At 45.3% G+C, this 18,438-nt stretch overlaps 1 protein-coding gene across 2 annotated transcripts in view; it reads left to right on the plus strand.

Annotated features, from left to right (window-relative positions):
* Positions 1 to 18,438, plus strand: part of LOC138299610 (E3 ubiquitin-protein ligase RNF113A-like) — a 178,788-nt gene that overhangs the window by 133,647 nt on the left and 26,703 nt on the right. For both annotated transcript variants that reach the window (XM_069238022.1, XM_069238021.1), the window contains exon 9: positions 15,205 to 15,311. In XM_069238022.1, the coding sequence (XP_069094123.1) occupies positions 15,205 to 15,311 (107 nt within the window). The remainder of the gene's footprint in view (positions 1 to 15,204; positions 15,312 to 18,438) is intronic.

The raw sequence follows: 18,438 nt of genomic DNA on the forward strand, positions 1-18,438 counted from the left end.
TCGTTCCTGTCCTCCATCAAGGGAAGTCTGATGTAGGTACTCAAAGATTACACCACCACTATGTAGTATTGTAGGGCAGGTGGGCTGGGGGTGGGAGGGGGGGAGGGGGTTGGTAGACCCTGTCGCAGGAGGCTCTGCGCCTCTGAAAAAGCTGAACCGTCAAGCAGCCTTTCTGGCGGTGAACCACCTAGCAGGATCTTTGAACCCCAGAGCAAATAAACTCCACTGATCACAAGAAGCAGCTGCATGGGGAGAACCTTGGTTTGATCTCTTTGCTACTGTCAAGAACGCACAATTTGATCAGTTCTGCATTTTGGGGGTTTCAAGGCATATCTCTCCCTCTCCCCTCTCTCTGTCTTTCTCTCACCCCTCCCCTCTTGTTCCACCTATATTGGGACTCAGATCTTCTGTATGTGATTCCCCTGATAATTCTCCGGTCCCTGAGTTCTGAAGATCAGGAACATCCTGTCCTTAGTCATCCTTGTGGCCCCAAATTGGGCATGGAGAGTATGTTATTCAGAGCTCCAGGAAATGAGCATCTGTCCTCTGATCGGGCTGCCTGTCCAAGAGGAACTACTGTTGCAGTAACAGGACAGGCTCTTACACCCAGCTATCTGCAGCCTCCACCTTCATGCTTGGAGATTGAGTGGCAATAGCTGAATACCCTTGACTGTCCTCTGGAGGTTGTTGATGTCACCTTTGCAGTGAGGTGTCCATTGACAAAAAGTGTATATGCCTATCGATGGGACAAATTTGTAATCTGATACAGCACTCAAAAGATGGGTCCCCTTCTAGCCTAAGCTGATATTTTGTTGTTTGTTCTCTCCCTCGCCCGGCAAGGACTTGCTTTGGGCACAGTCAAAGGGTATCTTTTGCCTCTTGCATCCTTTTACTGTTTCTGGGGTAGACCTCTTTATTTAAATCAGCTGTTGTGGTACATTTTTTTAAGGGACACTGTAGGAAGCTGGGTTTCGCCCCCCACCCCCAACTTCCCCCCTCCACACACACTTTTTGCCTTGTTTTTGGTGCAACTTTGACTGAAGGTGTTCTGGGTTCCTGCTAATCAGGTCCCCAATGCCAGTATTCCGTCCCCAAAGCAAGACACCTGGTCACTTGATCCCCAAGTGGCCAGGCCCTTTAGCACCTCTGGAATTCCCTAGTAAATGGTACCCCTGATACCTAGGGCATGGGTACTGAAGAGGGCCCCTAAGAGCAGCAGCACAACTTGTTCCCCTCTAAGGGACCCAGCACCGACCTCAAGGTGCTCCAAAACGTTAAAGCACAATGTGGCTTGCACTCTGTGTGCCATGTCCCCTAAAACACTGCCTGTAATATTTGTAGGTCTCCCCTGCAGCAGGCCTAACAGCCCTAAGGCAGGGTGCATTATATTGTATGTGTGGGCATATCTGCTATGTCTTTGTCGATTTTTAGACATAGTAAGTGTGTAGTGAAGACATTTTAAATACATGTGCTGGACACTGGTCAATACAAGTTCCCCAGCTACATGATGGCTCCTCTGAAAATAGGGATGTTTGGTATCAAACATCTTGTATTCATAAACCCACACTGATTTCAGTGATGGATTTATCAATACATGCACCCAGAGGGCACCTTAGGTGCCCCCTGAAAATCATCAGCCTCTGGTGTGCTTGCTGACTGGTTTCTGCCAGCCTGACACCCAAGCCTCTGGTCTGCCCTCCTAGGGTGAGAGTCCTCTGCTCTCAGGAGGCCCAGAACGAAAGCCTGTTTGGGAAGAGGGTGTAACACCTCCTCCCACAGGATGACCTGCAGATTAGCCTTCCTAAGGCGGCAGCCTCAAAGGGCTGCCGCCTTTAAAATGCAAATCTGGCTCCCCCTCACAGGAGAGGAAGCCAACCCAGTTGTCCAGAGCTGCATTTGGCACCTGGACAGGTGGGAAAATTAGCTAGTCAGGTGTGCCACCCTCAGGCTAGTACCACCCCTAAGGTGGGCTAATCTGAGGTGAACACCATTTTACAGAGGCAGACATCTTTGTGATGGCATACCTAGGAATTCTGGGACAAGGTTATGCCCACTTCCCACAGGACATGGTCATATAGGGGGTGTAGTGACACGAAAGATCAGTAGTCCATTGGCTATGACCCTACACACCCCTAACATGCCTAAATTCAGTATTATGCGGTGCCCCCGGCACCAGAGAATCAGATGCTGACAACCTAAGAAAACCAAGGACACTGAAGAGCCACAGAACAAAAGAGGGGAGAAGAAGCAGCTGACCTGGTACCAACTCCGCCAGCCAGTCTGCATTCCTTGTCACAAATTGTACCAAAGTTGACTCATCCTGCAGCTGGTGACTTCAGAAACCTGGGGGACTGTGTGTCTTCGATAAGATCCAATACCTCCGGGAACAGCGGGCCTGTTCTCCTACAAACTCCAAAGAAAGGACTTAGGCCTCTGGAACCACCAAAACCCGACACCTGAAACCATCATTGCATGTTGCCTCCGGCCTGAGTTGAAGTGAGCCACTGGTGCCAACAAGGTCCCCCGTCCCTCCAGAGTTTGAGTCCACCATGGTTTCACCCCTCCATAACATCGGCATGGCGGGTAAGTGAGCTTCAAGCTCTTTGTGTTAATTCACCATACACCTCCTTGTTCCCAGACAAACTGGTTTTGTGGACAGGGACATCCTTTCTTCCAGAAGTAGCAATGCCATTCCATGTTCGTCAATACCAAACCAGGATTCTATGCTCCGCCTCACCCCTCTGTGGAGGCAGAGAGACTTCATTGTCTAGACCCCACAAGAGAACTGATTTTTTACTTTGATCGTAACAGAGATCACTGACTGGACGATCAGCTGGGTTCGCAAAAGCAAAGAACAGAAAAGCTATACAGAAAAGGACCAGCTTTTGCTGGATCATGCTCTGCATACATGCACGGACCAAGAAACAGCCCCCGTACAGTTACGGGATGATTGCACCAGAGCTAAGGCTGCTACCAATGCATTGGCATGTGGAGTTACTTGCAAGGTCGCTACGTGGGCATCCCTCCACACTTTCAGGGGAGCCTGGACAGCTAGAGAGAGGCATTTCACCTGCTTAGTCCGAAGGAATTTAAGTTTGAACTGTCTTGCAGACCCACCTCTGAATAGTTCTTGCTTTGGTATATGTTCAAAAGGTGAGGAATCTGGGGTTAGAAGTCTCAATCAGAAGAACAAGTTACTTAACATCAATAACGCTTTTTCTGGTAGATGCTCCATCTAACCGCAAATTCATCAATGATCCTCGATGTTCTGTGAGGTGGGTTCTACCACTAAAAAGATCCCAAGTCTAGCAATGTACACTGTTTGATTCCAATTTGCTGTTGTGGTACTGTGTCTAGGGGTACTGACTCCCTCAAAAGCACCTGTCAGTATGTAAGAGTGGTGCCTATAATGGCTCCACACATCATTTCCGGAGCGAAATGGCGTCGGTGCAGAGCTGCAAGGCACCACTTACTGGTGCACAGAGGTACTGCTCAAAAGTTTCCAGATCCAGTCTGATGTTCAGGGAAGTATTCAAAAAGTCAGGAATTCGTGGTTAGGTAGTCTCTACTAGAAACAGCGTTACTGGGGGAAAGTTACTTGTACTTTAAATCAATTAGGCATTTGGACCCTCAACAGATTTTCTAGAAAGCAGTGTAGGTCAATCAATGTGAAATGGACGGTGATAAATCCAGTTCAGCTCTTCAGAACTGTGTGTCATTTAATCATAGCGTTTCAAGGATTTTACTATCTTCCCCATGTTTTCTATTTGTCATTCTAATTGTGGAGGCCGTTTATTTTTGTTTATAGAAAATTAGTTGTTTTTTTTGCTGCGAAGATGGCTGGCTTCTAGACAATTGGTTTCAATTTAGAAGTACGAGTTCTTCAGCATTATATAGTTTCAACAGTCCTCATGTAGGATGAGCTGGCAAGATGACACACTGAGTTAAACTCTCACTGCTGACATCTGTTGTGACTTGCATGTCATGGATTGGAATCCCTGAAAGTTCGCCTCCGGTCAATAAAATTCATACAGTTAAATTGGCGCATACCAACACCCTTTATCTACTGATCTTAGATAATTCACAAGTTTGGGCATCAGCCACCATAAAAAAAACCAATAGATTTGTTTGCTTCAAACCCTGATCTCTTGCTATGAAAACATATTTACAAACTAACCAAAAACAAGAAGATATAAAGATTCCATAAGTACATCTGCAATAAGAAAGTTACTGGAGTAAAACCTTTGACGTCACAAGATGAATAAGTCATACAACCAGGATTACCCCAAGAACTGCAAAATAATTCAATCCAATACTGAATTTTCTGGTTCTCTTTAGGAGTTGCTCAAAAATTCTTATTTGACATTTTTATGCTAAACCTGCATCTCTGGAATTTTGACATTCATGTTTCACTAGGAAAAACTGGGAAAATGTGAATAGAGAAATGTGCTTATTATTTCGGGAAATTGTGGGTCATTCTAAATCGGTGTAGAAACACTAAGGTCCAGTGTTATTTCTCATTTTATGTCATTAAAAAAGCTTATGGTAAAACGTCACTCAGAAGTTACTGATCACTGCAGTATCAGTAAAACCTAATCACTCATAATGAGAGCCTCCGAGTCTTGGCTACATAGGCACATGTGGCAATATCAAAACAATTTAACAATAAAGGCTACTTCCAGCGCTGTATAGAGCTCTCTGGTTATTGGACTAGTTAAGTGTTTACTGAGATGGGTCTATGTAGGCAATACAAAATGTTATATGACAAACACCATACTTGTCTTAAAAGTAGACATTAGAAAGAAAAGACTCCCATCAGGTTCTGATGCCAAACATCTGAAAATGGGCATAACCTACAACCCACTTTTAGGTCTCACCTGCTAGACAGCATATGTGCTGTCTGTTGCGAGATTTATTTTCAGCTTACAGTGGGCTTTAGCCCGATTGTTGCTTACCAATGTTATGCTTCTGGGTGAGATGCCAAGTAAGAAGAAGAAAAGTCAAATTTGTAAATAGATTTGACCTTAAAATTGGAAATGTAAGATAGCAATGCATAGGAAAGCTATAGCAGCCCTCACAATAATGGATTGGCTGTGGGATGTACTAAAATGTGTGGATGCAGAGGTTGCTGCAATACTATTGCAAGATAGGATGCAGGCTAAGCCCGTACCCCAACAGGATTAGCAATGCTGAAGCTAAATCAGATGAGATGCATCCATGAAAAGAGGTGCATTGTATAATACAGGTGGTGTGTTAAGACTTCCTGATATGGGTAACTGAAATACATATTAAAGAAACCAATGAGTCGGTCTGACAGTGTTTATATAGCCAATATGGCTGCTACTTCAATTAATAGATAAATGCTTGACAGCAGACCCTGAATTTAAACCCAACTTTGTTGGTGTTGGATAGGTGTGTTGTAGTACACATTGTTTCCTGATGCATAACATGACATGCTATTGTTTAATAGAGTTGATTTTTGATTCAGTGGGAAAACAGAAAACAGAGGAGTGATTGGCTGGTTCATGTGCAGAATACGTTGATACAGGAGAGTAAAGGTTGTTGTGGAGAAAATGCAATACAGTAATATTTTTTTTTTAAATCATTGGTTTGCTTTATTTTCATCTCACTTGCTTGCTACTCCTTAGCTTGTGTTGACTTTACTTCCTCATCATGCACGTGCCCCTCCCCTGGAGCGTGAACACATTATTTGTGTCAATCAACTGCTCACATGTAGGGCACTCGTGTTTTCTTTTTGGTTAAGCACTCCGCAAGAGTGCATGTGTTTTTAAGCTAACCCCCTTGTGTACTTCACCCCCCCACCGTCGCACTTGTATTGTTCTTTCTCTGACTGTTGTCGTCTCGTCACCCCCTCTGTGATGTGATTGCTCTGCTTCTTTCCCCCCACATTGCCTTCTTGCCTATGTGCTTCTCCAGTCCAGCTCCACATTGTCCTCGATTGTCTGTTTACTTTCCTGCACTCTACGCTTCTCTCTGTTGCTTCTCATCATCAGTGTGCCTGTGTTACTTCCCCCATCCTCCTGTTACTTCCCTACCTGTGGTCTCCATGATTCCAACCCTCCTCCACCACGTGGTGCTACCTCTCACCCACATTGCTTACTATCACCCACTTGCCCAACTTTTTTAGGTTGAAGCCTACCAGACAGTGCCGCTGTCTGGTTTGCTAATTGCATCTTAGGGACATTCGGAAAGCTTCTGTAAGAATGTGTCCCGCCCATGGGTTACCATTGGTTTTGTGGTTTGTAACTCACATTTGCTTGCTTTCTATTTGTTGACTCCTTTGTAGGCTGCTTAGCTTCCGTTCCCCAAACCCTATTTACTGTATTCTTCCACCAGTACTGGATTTCTGTAAACGAGCCTTTAAATCTTGTTCTAATCTTGTCACATTTGCTGTGCATTCAGAGACGAAGGTCAAATGTCAGACTCTGTGTTCTAGGGTGGCTGGTGATTATTTTCTTTCACTGACTTCAGAGTGAGAGGTTTTACGTGACAATCACGCAGGCTACTGAGGGTGTGCTTGAAGAAGGCTGCGCAATGTTGTTTTTTTTCTAGCACACAACAAATTTAAATGTCTGTAAATGAACTGTCCCAGTATTTCAAAATCTGTCAGAATTAGAAAAGCACAAATGAAAAATGTTTTGGTAATTCTAAAGTGTGATGGAAACAAATGTTAATACGATCAAGACCAATCAATACACTAGGTGAGGAGACAGCCACACATTATCGATGGTGCTTTGTATACTTTTATCAGTAAAACTTTGTCTGTGAAAATGTAATAGTCATTTCAATTGAAGATGTGTTGTCTCTAATGGCAGTGTGCTACCACACCAAGCATGCAAGACTTTATCCCAGTCCACTCTACACCACTGCAGTCTACTCTGCACCACTCCACACTTTGTCACTGCACTCTACTGTACACCACTCCACTCTGCCACGTCACTCTGTGCCTCTCTACTCTACTCTAGGACAGTGCATTCTACCCCCACACTACTCTACTAAGCACCACTCCACTCTGCTACACTGCGCTTTACTCTACACCAGTGCAGTCTATGCCAAGCCACTCTAATCTACTCTGCAGTCTACTCCACTGTTCTCTACCGTGCACCACTCCACTCTGAAACATTCTGTTATTCCATTCTATGCCATTCCACAACACTCTTAACGACACTCCTATGCCACTCATACCACTTTACTCCACTCTATAGCACGCTATGCCAATCTACAACACTCTGTGCCATTCCACTCGCCTATTCTACTCTGACACTCCACTTTATGCCAGTCTGTTCTATGCCACTCTATAACACTACTCCGCTCTATGAAACACCCTCTATGCCACTCCACTGTGCTCTACAACACTCTGTGCCACTCCACTGTGACACTCTACTCTACAGTTCTCAGCTCTACTCCACTCTGTCCTTCCACTCTAAACGACTCCATGACACGCTGCTCTACTCTACACCCCTCAGCTCTACTCTACACCCCTCAGCTCTACTCTACACCCCTCAGGTCTACTCTACACCCCTCAGCTCTACTCTACACCCCTCAATAACACACCACTCTACCTTACAACACTCCACTCCGCTCTCCTTTACCTCACTTTTAGCAATGCTGAACAACAACCACACTGGTGTACAAGATGTCTAAAACAGATTGGCAAAGCCAAAAGCTCCTGCATAGGCCAGACCTATTGGCTTTGCCATTGCTTGTTTATTCTTGTTTACAGATCCATTTCTGATGGGGAAACAAAAAAGAAAACAAACACTACCAAAGCTATAAGCCTGACTTCAATTGTGCCTTCTATATGGCAATCTTGAATGCATTATAAATTTACTAAAGGGATAATAATCTACAAATGTTTTTAGGTTTTAACGTGGATGGCGCTTGCACGAGTATTCGGTTTGGCATGTAATGGTGCTTGTATCATATTAGAAAACATATTGTTTCAATGCATATTAAATACATACAGAAAAGTAACTCAGGTCATCCTTCTTCCACTATTGGCTTGAGACATTGTTAAACATACCTTTGTTCATACCATGTCACGTCTTTTTATCAGCTTAGATGTGTCCTTTTGCTTTTTGAGGAACTATTTTATATCTGAAAAGCAGACTCTCTTACACATTCATGGATTGTATAGGCAAAGCGTTGTGTTTTGCACTGCAAAAGGAATTATAGTATTTACTTTTGTCATCGGCAGACTAGTAGACACAAGTCTGTACAAAGAGAGATGTAAAAAGCTGGTTCTTCTTTTGCCTGGAGCACCAAGCTAGTAGCATGAAAGCGTCAATATGATGTCGCCTGTTAGCTGTGTAGTAAAAGGAGAATACAAAGTTGAAGTTGCACTTTATAGCCTAAAGATGCCCACACAGGTGAATACAATGAATATAGAAAGATGTACTCACATAAAATAGAGGACTGCATTTGTACTGTATGCTGTTGGGGAGGATAGGTGAGGTGGAGCCACGTTAAACAATTTCTTACAAAAGACACATGCTGATGGAGGGGAGGAGGGGTATACAATTCAGCGGATGGCAGCACTTTGGGATTGTCACAAATCTTCCTGGGTGAATACTTAATGTAGTTCAACCTTTTCCCTGCATTCTGTTACTTGCAATCTTTTATTAATAACTATATACAAAAATAGCAGTACCAAACCAAAAAGAAAATAAACCTGGCCTTCTTGCACCATTCATACATAGGCTTTGGAAGAGAAAGTTATGCAACCTCTGTATTTATTCTGTTTAAATGTGAGCCCATAATTGCACCATACAAAACAAAGACATGAGTGTACACGGACAAAGTTGAAATATTGTGACAATGAGTACAGCACTGCCCTCTGTCTTGGTCCAAGTTTTACAACGCCTCAGACAACTGCAAAGTGTCACAATGCAGCCTACAGATGTCCTCACATGAGAGTACAATGGAGATTGAAAGCTTTTTGTTCTGTCCGGTAAACAGATGTCTTCAGAGGATATCTTCACAGGATTTCAAGGGTGCATGAAAGCTGAAGTTGCACGCTCTATACTGCTAACCGAGATCCTCACAGAAAAGTACAGTGGAAATGAAAAGCTGCAGTTGTGCTATACGACAGAGATTCTCACAGAGGATTGTAATCGAGATGGAAAACTGCAGTTGTGCTATATTACCAACAGATGTCCTCTTATAGGAGATTACGGTTGCCTTTCTGGTTGTATAGTTACACTTTAGAAGTGCGAGTTATGCAAAAGGCACATACCGTGGACATCCAGAAAACATGCATACAGCACTGCTTCCCACCTAGGTACAGATTTTCCTCAAATAGGTGCAGTAAACAAACATACTAACGTCTGCAAGATCACATTTGCCATTGACTGACTTCCACCATTAAACCTTTCCTTTCTTTTTAGGAATTACGATGTGCACCCCAATAAAGAATGGGAACTGCACACAGTGAATACATGTACCTGCAACACAAGAGTATCAGAAAGAAGTGCAAGGTCTGCAGGATTGCTACACTTCCTCATGTCATTACTAGAGGTTCCTCTCAAATCAGATAAAAATGCAGGAAATGTCAAACACAAAGTGGAAGAGATGTTGCATATACACTCTTTCTGCTCTAATGCCTTGCCCTCGATTTTCTAAAGAATTTAAAAAAATATACTAAAGCTGGGTGATAGTGATGAGTCAACATTGCAACGTACAATAAACATCCCGGGTTTTGGAAATAGTTGATGACACCCTATTATCCGGGGGAACCTACTTGGGGGCCCAACCCTTGAGGTCCTTGGGCACGTAGGAACACTGTTGGCCCACTTCTGCTCGGACTGTGAGGCTGGGCTGCAGTGGTGTCATTTGGCATTGCTCGCAGTTGGAGGGGACCTGCAGAAAAAGGTTGCCCGTGGACGCTTGCAAACCCAAAGTGATCCTTGTCTCTGGAGGGTCGAAAGACCACACAGGCACAGTTGGCCCACTTTAACTCTGGCTAGGGGGCATGGGTGCAGGGGTGCTTTCAGGTGTCGGGTTTTGGCGGTCCGGAGACCTCGCAGCTCTTCTGGAGTCCCTGCATAATGCAGGGGAGCAGCTCCGCTACTCTTCAGGTGTTTCTAGGTTTTGGTTGAAGGCTGACAGTCCTCCCATGCTTTTGGAGGCACAGGCAGTTGCAGGCCAAGTCGTCTTTGGCGCAATTGCCGAGGACAGGAGGCAGGCCGACGGGTGTGGGGCCAAGTCAGCTACTGGTCTTCTGTTCTTGCTTTTGCGATTCTTCAAGGTCCCTTCTTCTTCTTTCAGGTCGGCAGGATCTGTTTTTCTGGTGCTATGGGCTCTCCTGGATACTAGATTTAGGGGAGTGTAGGGTAGTAGCCAGTGAGCTACTTACCACTGAGGTCTGTAAGCCCCCTATATGATCACTTCCTGTGGGAAGTGGGCATAATCCTGCCCCAGAGTTCCTAGTTCTGCCATTACCAAGATGGCAGACTTTCAAATGTTGTGTCAATATCAAGTAGCCCACCATAGGGATGGAACTGACCTGAGGGTAGACACACCTCTGACTACAATTTTCCCTCCTGTCCAGGCACCATATTGGGCCTGGGTCAGGGGGAGTGAGCATCTCCTCTCTTCTGTGGGAAGCCAAACCTGCATACCAAGGCCCCCTGCCTTGGAATGCAGATTTGCAGGCCATCCTGTTGGAAGGGGTGTGTTAGCACCCCTGCCAGAGCAGACTTTGTTCCTGACTGCCTGAGAGCAGAGGCTCTCTCCCCTGTGGGACAGAAACTTGTCCATTGGTGGCAGGCTAGTTAAAACTAGTTAGCCAGCACACAGGTAGTTAGTGGGTTTTCCAGGGGGGTGCCCCTCTAATGTGCCCTCTGGGTGCATGTATTAATAAATCCCTCACTGGAGTGGAGTGTAGGGTTTATAATTGATACCAAACATCCCTATTTTCAGTGAAGCCATCGTGTAGCTGGGGAGCTCGCAGTGACCAGTGTCCAGCACATGTACTTACAATGGCTTCCCTGGTCGTTTACTATGTTCAAGAATCAACAAAGACATAACAGGCATATCTGCTTTTGCAGAAATGTCTACACATGTAATATAAGGCACCTTGTCTTAGGGCTGTAAGGTCTGCTGTATGGGTGATTTACATACATTGCATGTTGTGTTAGGGATCATGGCACACTGGCTGTGTGCCATGTTGTATTTTCACTTTTAGCTGCACCAAGACACACAGCCTGCAATGGCAGTCTGCATGAGCTAGGTGTGGAGGTTCTTGATGGTGGCACAATACATGCTGCAGACTTTGGGAACCCTCTTTGATACCTATGCCCCAGGTACCTGGGGTACCATTTACTGGGGACTTACAGAGGTGCCAGAGGTATTACCAATTAGGGAACATTTATGCAGTTTTAAGGAAAAAGATCTGGCACTTGGGACCTGGATAGCAGAAGCCCAGTGCACTTTCTGTTGAAATTGTATCAAATACCAGGCAAATTGTGGGGGTCAAAAAACACAAAAAACAATAAGGTACACTGTTCCTAATAGAGGAAAAAAGCAAGAACACAGGTCCTCAGGGCACTTCTAAAATTAGAAGCAAAAGCCCTCACACATCTGATGGATGTCATGCTTCATCGTAGGGCTAGCTCCTCATCAGACCGGCGCTACAATGTCTGACGGGCCCATTTGGGGGCTCTTTGCCAGAGATCTTGACTATAAAGTGTGTGCCGTGACAGATACAGAAGGAGTAAGGTAAAATTACTGTTTCAGAAAAAGCAGGAGAAAGAGAAAAAGAGACTTAAAAGTGGCTCAAGGACCTCAATAAAAAATATTTAATTTAGGTTATGAGGATCTTGGTCAAGACTAAAAAACCACATGAGAGTGGGTAAGGAATGATGTTCCACCTCTCGACTCGTCCAAAAGGAAGGGCTAGAAAGGACACTTTCCTTCTAGCTACTATGTAAGATCGACATGTTTTGCGCCTCAAGGGTCCAAACAGATTACATGGCAGTTCATCAGGATCAAAACACATACCTCCTAAACTTTAATGGCAAGTCGTAACCTGACTATTACAAGGGCAAAAGTGACTTACATAGAAAAGCTACAGGGCTCTAGGCCTAAATAGGCGGGAACCTGTGAACAGAAAAAATATAAAAATATTAAATGTAAAGTCAAAATATCTCTGCAATGGAGGTGATCAAAAGTGCAAAAAAAGACACAAAGTAGTGTTGGTGACACTTAGGTCCTCATTATAACACTGGCAGTCGGTGGAGAAGTGGCGGGCGGTAATACCGCAAACAAGCTGGCAGTAAAAAAAATTGAATTACAAGCATGGTGGTGACCGCCATGCAAAACCGCCACTTCTCCACTCCGACCGCCAGGGTGGTAAAGACCGCTGGACTGGAGACTTCAGTCCAGCGGCCATTACTACACCACCGGCGGCATCATGACCCCGCATACCGCCATGGATTTCGTAGGGTTCCGGAATTCGTTTCCTGGCACTAATAGGGTTCTCCCACAACCCCCCCTACCACCCGCCAAAGGTGGTAGGACCCCCCTCCCCACCCCCTCCAACATTGACACACGCACACACCCCCTACACGCACACTTACACTACAACTACCCATACACGCACACATACACACAGACATACACACAGACATACACACAGACACGCACACATTTTCCAAACACACAACACCCCCCCCCCCGCATGCATACACAAACTCACACATCCCCTGGGGGTTGCTCTGCTGCCAGCTCCCCGTCACCAGAACACTGCCACACCGAATCATGGGATGTGATTCAGTGGGCGGTGTTCTGATGACGTGGCGGTGGAGGTGGAGCAGCCTCCACTTCATCGCCGACCGCCAGTTCGGCTGCAGGAGGCTCTCCGTCCGAAAAAAGGCGGAGGGCTGCCAGCAGTCATGATACACTGTGTGGAAAACCGCCTGCACTGGCGGTCTTCAGCCCGGCGGTACCTCGGCGGTCTTACTTAAAGTGAAATGAGGCCCTTGGTGTAGATGTGCTGCCATGCTGGGTGTAACCAAACCCACAACAGTAACTCTCAATAAAAATAGAAAAATAGTGGGGGTCACCATGTCAAAAAGGGACACTTTACTACACCTATACTCTGTGCTGTGGTGGTAGAAAGCACTTTTTGAGTGAAGTTGAACAGACCAATGAAGGGAGTGTTGATTGAGAGCCTCATATATGTATTTGTATGATATGTTTTGGATAACGTGAGGCCAGTAACATCGCTAAAGCAGTCTTTAGACCTGCCCTAAAAAAGTGCTTGTGTTATTTTGTAGATGCAGAGCCACAAAATGTCTCATCTTCTTTTTCTTTTATTCTTTTCAGCAATGCTGCACAGCATGGCTAAAACCATTGGTGAAGCTAGTAGGTCCCAAGGAAAAAACCTACTGGCTTTGCCAATACTTGTTTCAATCGGGAGCATAAACACAACAGGAAAGAAAGAATATGACAACAGATCAGCAAGCTATTCTTTGCTTGGAGAGGCTTCTGATGGTGTCATTATGTCATACTGAATCAGTAAGCACTTCCAAACGTACAATTTGCTCAGGGTAGGTTTTTAGGAACAGTATCAAAATGAGTAATTTTTAGGTCTCATCTACCAGATAGTGCAGCCTGGCAAAAAGGCCTGTTGTGTGCTTACAGTGGGCTTAGATCCCGCCTGTTGCTTACCAATGGTTGGTTTTGTCACTCTCATTTGCTTGATTTTTATTCAACAGCTTCTGTGGCCTTTACTTCCTCTTCTACTGTTTGTCTCTCCTTTGGGGCATGGACGCTTAACATGTGTCCTTTCTCTGCTCATTTTAGAAACACTACTTTTTGGATAAACACTCCACAAGAGTGCAGTTGTTTTCCAGCTGTCTACCTAGTGTACTGCTCTCCCCTCCACCGCTGCGTTCCATGGTGCTATTTCTTGTGTTTCTCACAGACCCCTCCGTGTTGTGCTCACCATTGAGCCCTCATTGCCTACCCACCCACGTGCTCCCCCTAACAGCTCCACGTTCCTCTCTCTAACCTATGTGTTTGTCTTCCCTCGCTCAAGCTTCATGTTCCCTCGCTCTCGCCACAGGTGCTTTCCCCTAACCAAGCCCTCCATGATGCTTCGACAACCCCCACCCCACCTTCCATGTTGCTTCTTTCTCCACCCAGTCCGTCCATGGTTTTTCCCCCTCATCAACTTCCTTGGTGTTTCTCTACCCGCCCCACCTGTCCCTCAAAATACAAAAAAACACTTTTACTGTACTTTTTATTGTTTTATTTTACCAATCCAACTCGGATCGGTAAATAAACATTTAAAAAACGTCCACATCCTTTTGTAGACATGCACATTCGTGTTGTGCTGACCTATAAATTGAGGCAGATGGGAGCGTCAAAGCAACTTTTTTGTTGCTGTTTATTCTTAAACGTGCTGCACAGCATTAGGTTGCTGTACAGCATCCATAAATATCATTGGCATGGGCAATATGTCCCAAAGGCTGGCCCTTTTGGCTTTGTCAATGCTTGCTAGCGAAGCAACCACCGCAGGCATTTAATTCACTCCTGTTATCTGTTTTGTCAGTGTTAATAGCTTTTTCATCACCTAGGGTAGATGATGCCTTTCAAATTATTGTCTTTGAATATGAAAGATCTCACCATGGGGGAAAAAAGATTTAAAAGTCTAATCCTACTTATTCATTACGAGTGTGCTCTTTAAACCATAAAATACTCGCCTGCCTCCATGAGACAAAGTGATAATATGGAACCACGTTTCAAAAGTTAAGACTCACCCTACCTAAGGGTGGCAGATGGCTCCATCTCACCAGGGACACAATATTGCAGTCCCGGGCCTAACTTAAACAGGCCACCGTGTGGTACAAGAATGTTTCTAGTTGTTAAAAAAAGGCCCAGGACTGGAGCTTAGCGTCCTTGGTGGCAGTCATCTGGAATAGTCTTATCAGCCTGTCCTACCAAGAAAACAGGTTCTCTCTGCACTGTTTTCTGGGGCAGCGGAATTTCTCTTGAAATGCCACCTGGCTGCCCATTAGCCCTTTTCCTTGTGCAACATACATCTTAAAGTATACCTCTTCAAAGCCATAAATGCTGACTTACACATGTAACTCGGGTGCATCCATCTGCATATTAAATGCAAACAACATTGCTGTTTTAAATGAAAGCGTAACACTATTTCTATTTTTTTTTTTGCAGATGCAAGCATTACTTCTGTGAGGGTTGTGCCCTGCAGCACTACAAAAAATCCCAGCGCTGCTATGTGTGCGACCAGCAAACGAGTGGAGTGTTTAACCCTGCAAAAGGTAGTCTATTTTTCACTTGAGAAGTGTGAAAGTCATGAACGACTAAAAAGATACATTTTCTGTTCAGTGCAGGTTGATCATTGCTTAAATGATTAGTTCTATCATCGCAGTCGTGGTTAAATCCATACAAAAGTATTTATATTTAATATTTATAAGGCGTGAAACTGAATCCCGTATTTAGGATGTTGTTTCATGACTTGTGCTTTCATTTCGGGATCCCCATTACTAAGTGGTTTTATTGATATTATCACTCCTGTTGTCAGAAGACTGAGCATGTAACGTGGTATTAACCTTTCTCTCTAAATCGAGTGATAGCACTGGTGTATGTGTCCCTTAAAATCTGGCTATAATTCTGCTGACTGTGATATTTCCATAACTATTCATTTTTATACCCTGCCAGTAGCCAAATAAATTTCCAGTCATAACATACTGAGAAAGTGGCAGGGCAGACCAATGAAGTGCAGTGGAATACAGAAGTAATTAAATATACTACATATGTTTTGAAAATCAATAGGCAATGTAATAAGCCATTTCCTGTGTTAGTATTTGGATTTTTCATTGGTGCCTCTTCAGAACTGTTGGATTTTAGCCAGTTTATGTGGAAATTGTGCTTTAAAATGCACCATTTGGCATCAGTTTTTAACAAATGTAAACATAAATAAATGTTCGATGGCATGTGTAGCTGCAGATACACATGCTGTGCATATCCCGCCATCTAGTGTTGGGCTCGGAGTGTTACAAGTTGTTTTTCTTCGAAGAAGTCTTTTCGAGTAATGAGATCAAGGGACTCCTCCCCTTTCGGCTCCATTGCGCATGGGCGTCGACTCCATGTTAGATTGTTTTCTTTCCGCCGTCTGGTTCGGACGTGTTCCTCTTCGCTCCGTGTTTCGGTTCGGAAAGTTAGTTAAATCTCAGAAAATTCGACAGTATTGTTTGCGTTCGGTATCAGGTTAGTTATAGCAGATCGACACCGAATAAAAGAAGAGCTCCGGTAGCCCTACGGGGCTTCCATTCCCCGGCGGGGACTGGTCGGCCCGACCGCGTGCGTCTTCAAGGCTCATGGAACGGACCCCATTCCGCTTCTGCCCCGAATGCCACAATAAGTATCCTTACACAGACCAGCATTTGGTCTGTAATTTGTGTTTGTCCCCCGAACACAAAGAGGATACCTGCGAGGCCTGTCGGGCATTTCGGTCGAAGAAGACGCTACGGGACCGGAGAGCTCGAAGGCTTCAAATGGCATCGGCGCCGTCAGGACACCAAGACGTCGAAGAAGAGGAGACTTTCTCCATTGCTGACTCGGACTCGGACAAGGCCGAAAGTGAGCAGCCGGCGAAAACCGTGAGTAAAACTGCCCGGCCAAAACTCACGCCAAAATAATGAAAGCCCAGGGGACGCCACCGCCGGCAGGCCATGGCTTAACCCGTAAACACGGTGACCAACCATCGGCACCGAAAAAGGGCACACACGTGTCGAAGACATCCGACTCCGGTCGAGATACCGGCACAGAGTATACTCGACACCGAGATACTGGCTCCGACCAAACTCAACACCGAGATACCGGCTCCGACCAAAGTCGGCACCGAGAGAGCGGCACCCCGAAACTGAAAAAGGTGGCTTCGGAGCCAAAAAAGACTGCGGAAAAAGTTTCAGTGCCGAAACACCCAGCATCGGAGCCGAAACAAAGCTCTTATTCCGAAGAACAAGGCCTTTCATCACGACTACAAGGCCATAAATTTGGACAAGAATTAGAGCTGGGAGAGCCAGACTATACACAAAGAAGGCTCCATATTCAAAAAGATACAGGGAAAATAAGAACTCTTCCCCCTATTAAAATGAAAAGGAAACTTGCTTTCCAGGAAACAGATAAACAGCCAAAAGCAAAAGTGGCTAAAGAAAAAACTCCACCACTTTTTTCGCCACCACCATCGCCACAGCACTCACCGCAACTGTCACCAATTGCAACACCCCCAATGATGCAATCTCCAACGCACACAGGGATGAGCCAGGATGACCCAGATGCATGGGATCTATATGATGCACCAGTATCTGACAATAGTCCGGATTGCTACCCGGCAAGACCGTCACCACCAGAGGATAGTACTGCTTACATGCAGGTGGTGTCCAGAGCAGCTACTTTTCACAATGTAGCACTGCATGCGGAACCTATTGAAGATGACTTTTTATTTAATACTTTGTCATCAACACACAGCCAGTACCAGAGTCTGCCGATGTTACCAGGGATGTTAAAACACGCAAAACAAGTGTTTCAAGACCCTGTCAAATGCAGAGCCATTACACCTAGGGTAGAAAAAAAGTACAAGCCTCCCCCTACGGAACCTGTGTACATCACGCAACAACTAACACCTGACTCAGTGGTGGTAGGCGCAGCCCGCAAAAGGGCAAACTCACAGACTTATGGAGATGCACCACCACCCGACAAAGGAAGTTGAAAGTTTGATGCAGCGGGGAAAAGGGTTGCAGCACAGGCAGCCAATCAATGGCGCATTGCCAATTCACAGGCTTTATTGGCAAGATATGACAGGGCTCATTGGGATGAAATGCAGCATTTTATTGAACATCTTCCCAAGGAGTTTCAAAAGCGTGCACAGCAAATGGTGGAGGAGGGCCAAAGTATCTCCAACCACCAGATACGATCGGCTATAGACGCAGCGGACACAGCCGCCAGAACTGTAAACACAGCGGTCACTATTCGGAGACACGCATGGCTACGCACCTCCGGATTTAAGCCAGAGATCCAGCATGCTGGGCTTAATATGCCCTTTAATGGACAACAGTTGTTTGGGCCGGAGGTGGATACAGCTATAGAGAAGCTAAAGAAGGACAATTACACGGCCAAAGCCATGGGGCGCGCTCTACACCCCACAGAGCAGAGGCACCTTTAGGAAGCCACACTTTGGAGGGGGGTTTCGAGCCCAAAGCACAGAACCCTCAACCTCACAGGCCAGACCCACATACCATGGCCAGTATCAAAGAGGAGGCTTTCGGGGACAATATAGAGGTGGACAGTTCCCTAAAACCAGAGGGGAATTCCAAAGCCCAAAGACCCCACAAACTAAACAGTGACTTCAATGTCACAAATCCCCAACACACAACACCAGTGGGG

Source organism: Pleurodeles waltl, chromosome 6, assembly GCF_031143425.1.
Source record: "Pleurodeles waltl isolate 20211129_DDA chromosome 6, aPleWal1.hap1.20221129, whole genome shotgun sequence".
NCBI classification, from domain to species: domain Eukaryota; kingdom Metazoa; phylum Chordata; class Amphibia; order Caudata; family Salamandridae; genus Pleurodeles; species Pleurodeles waltl.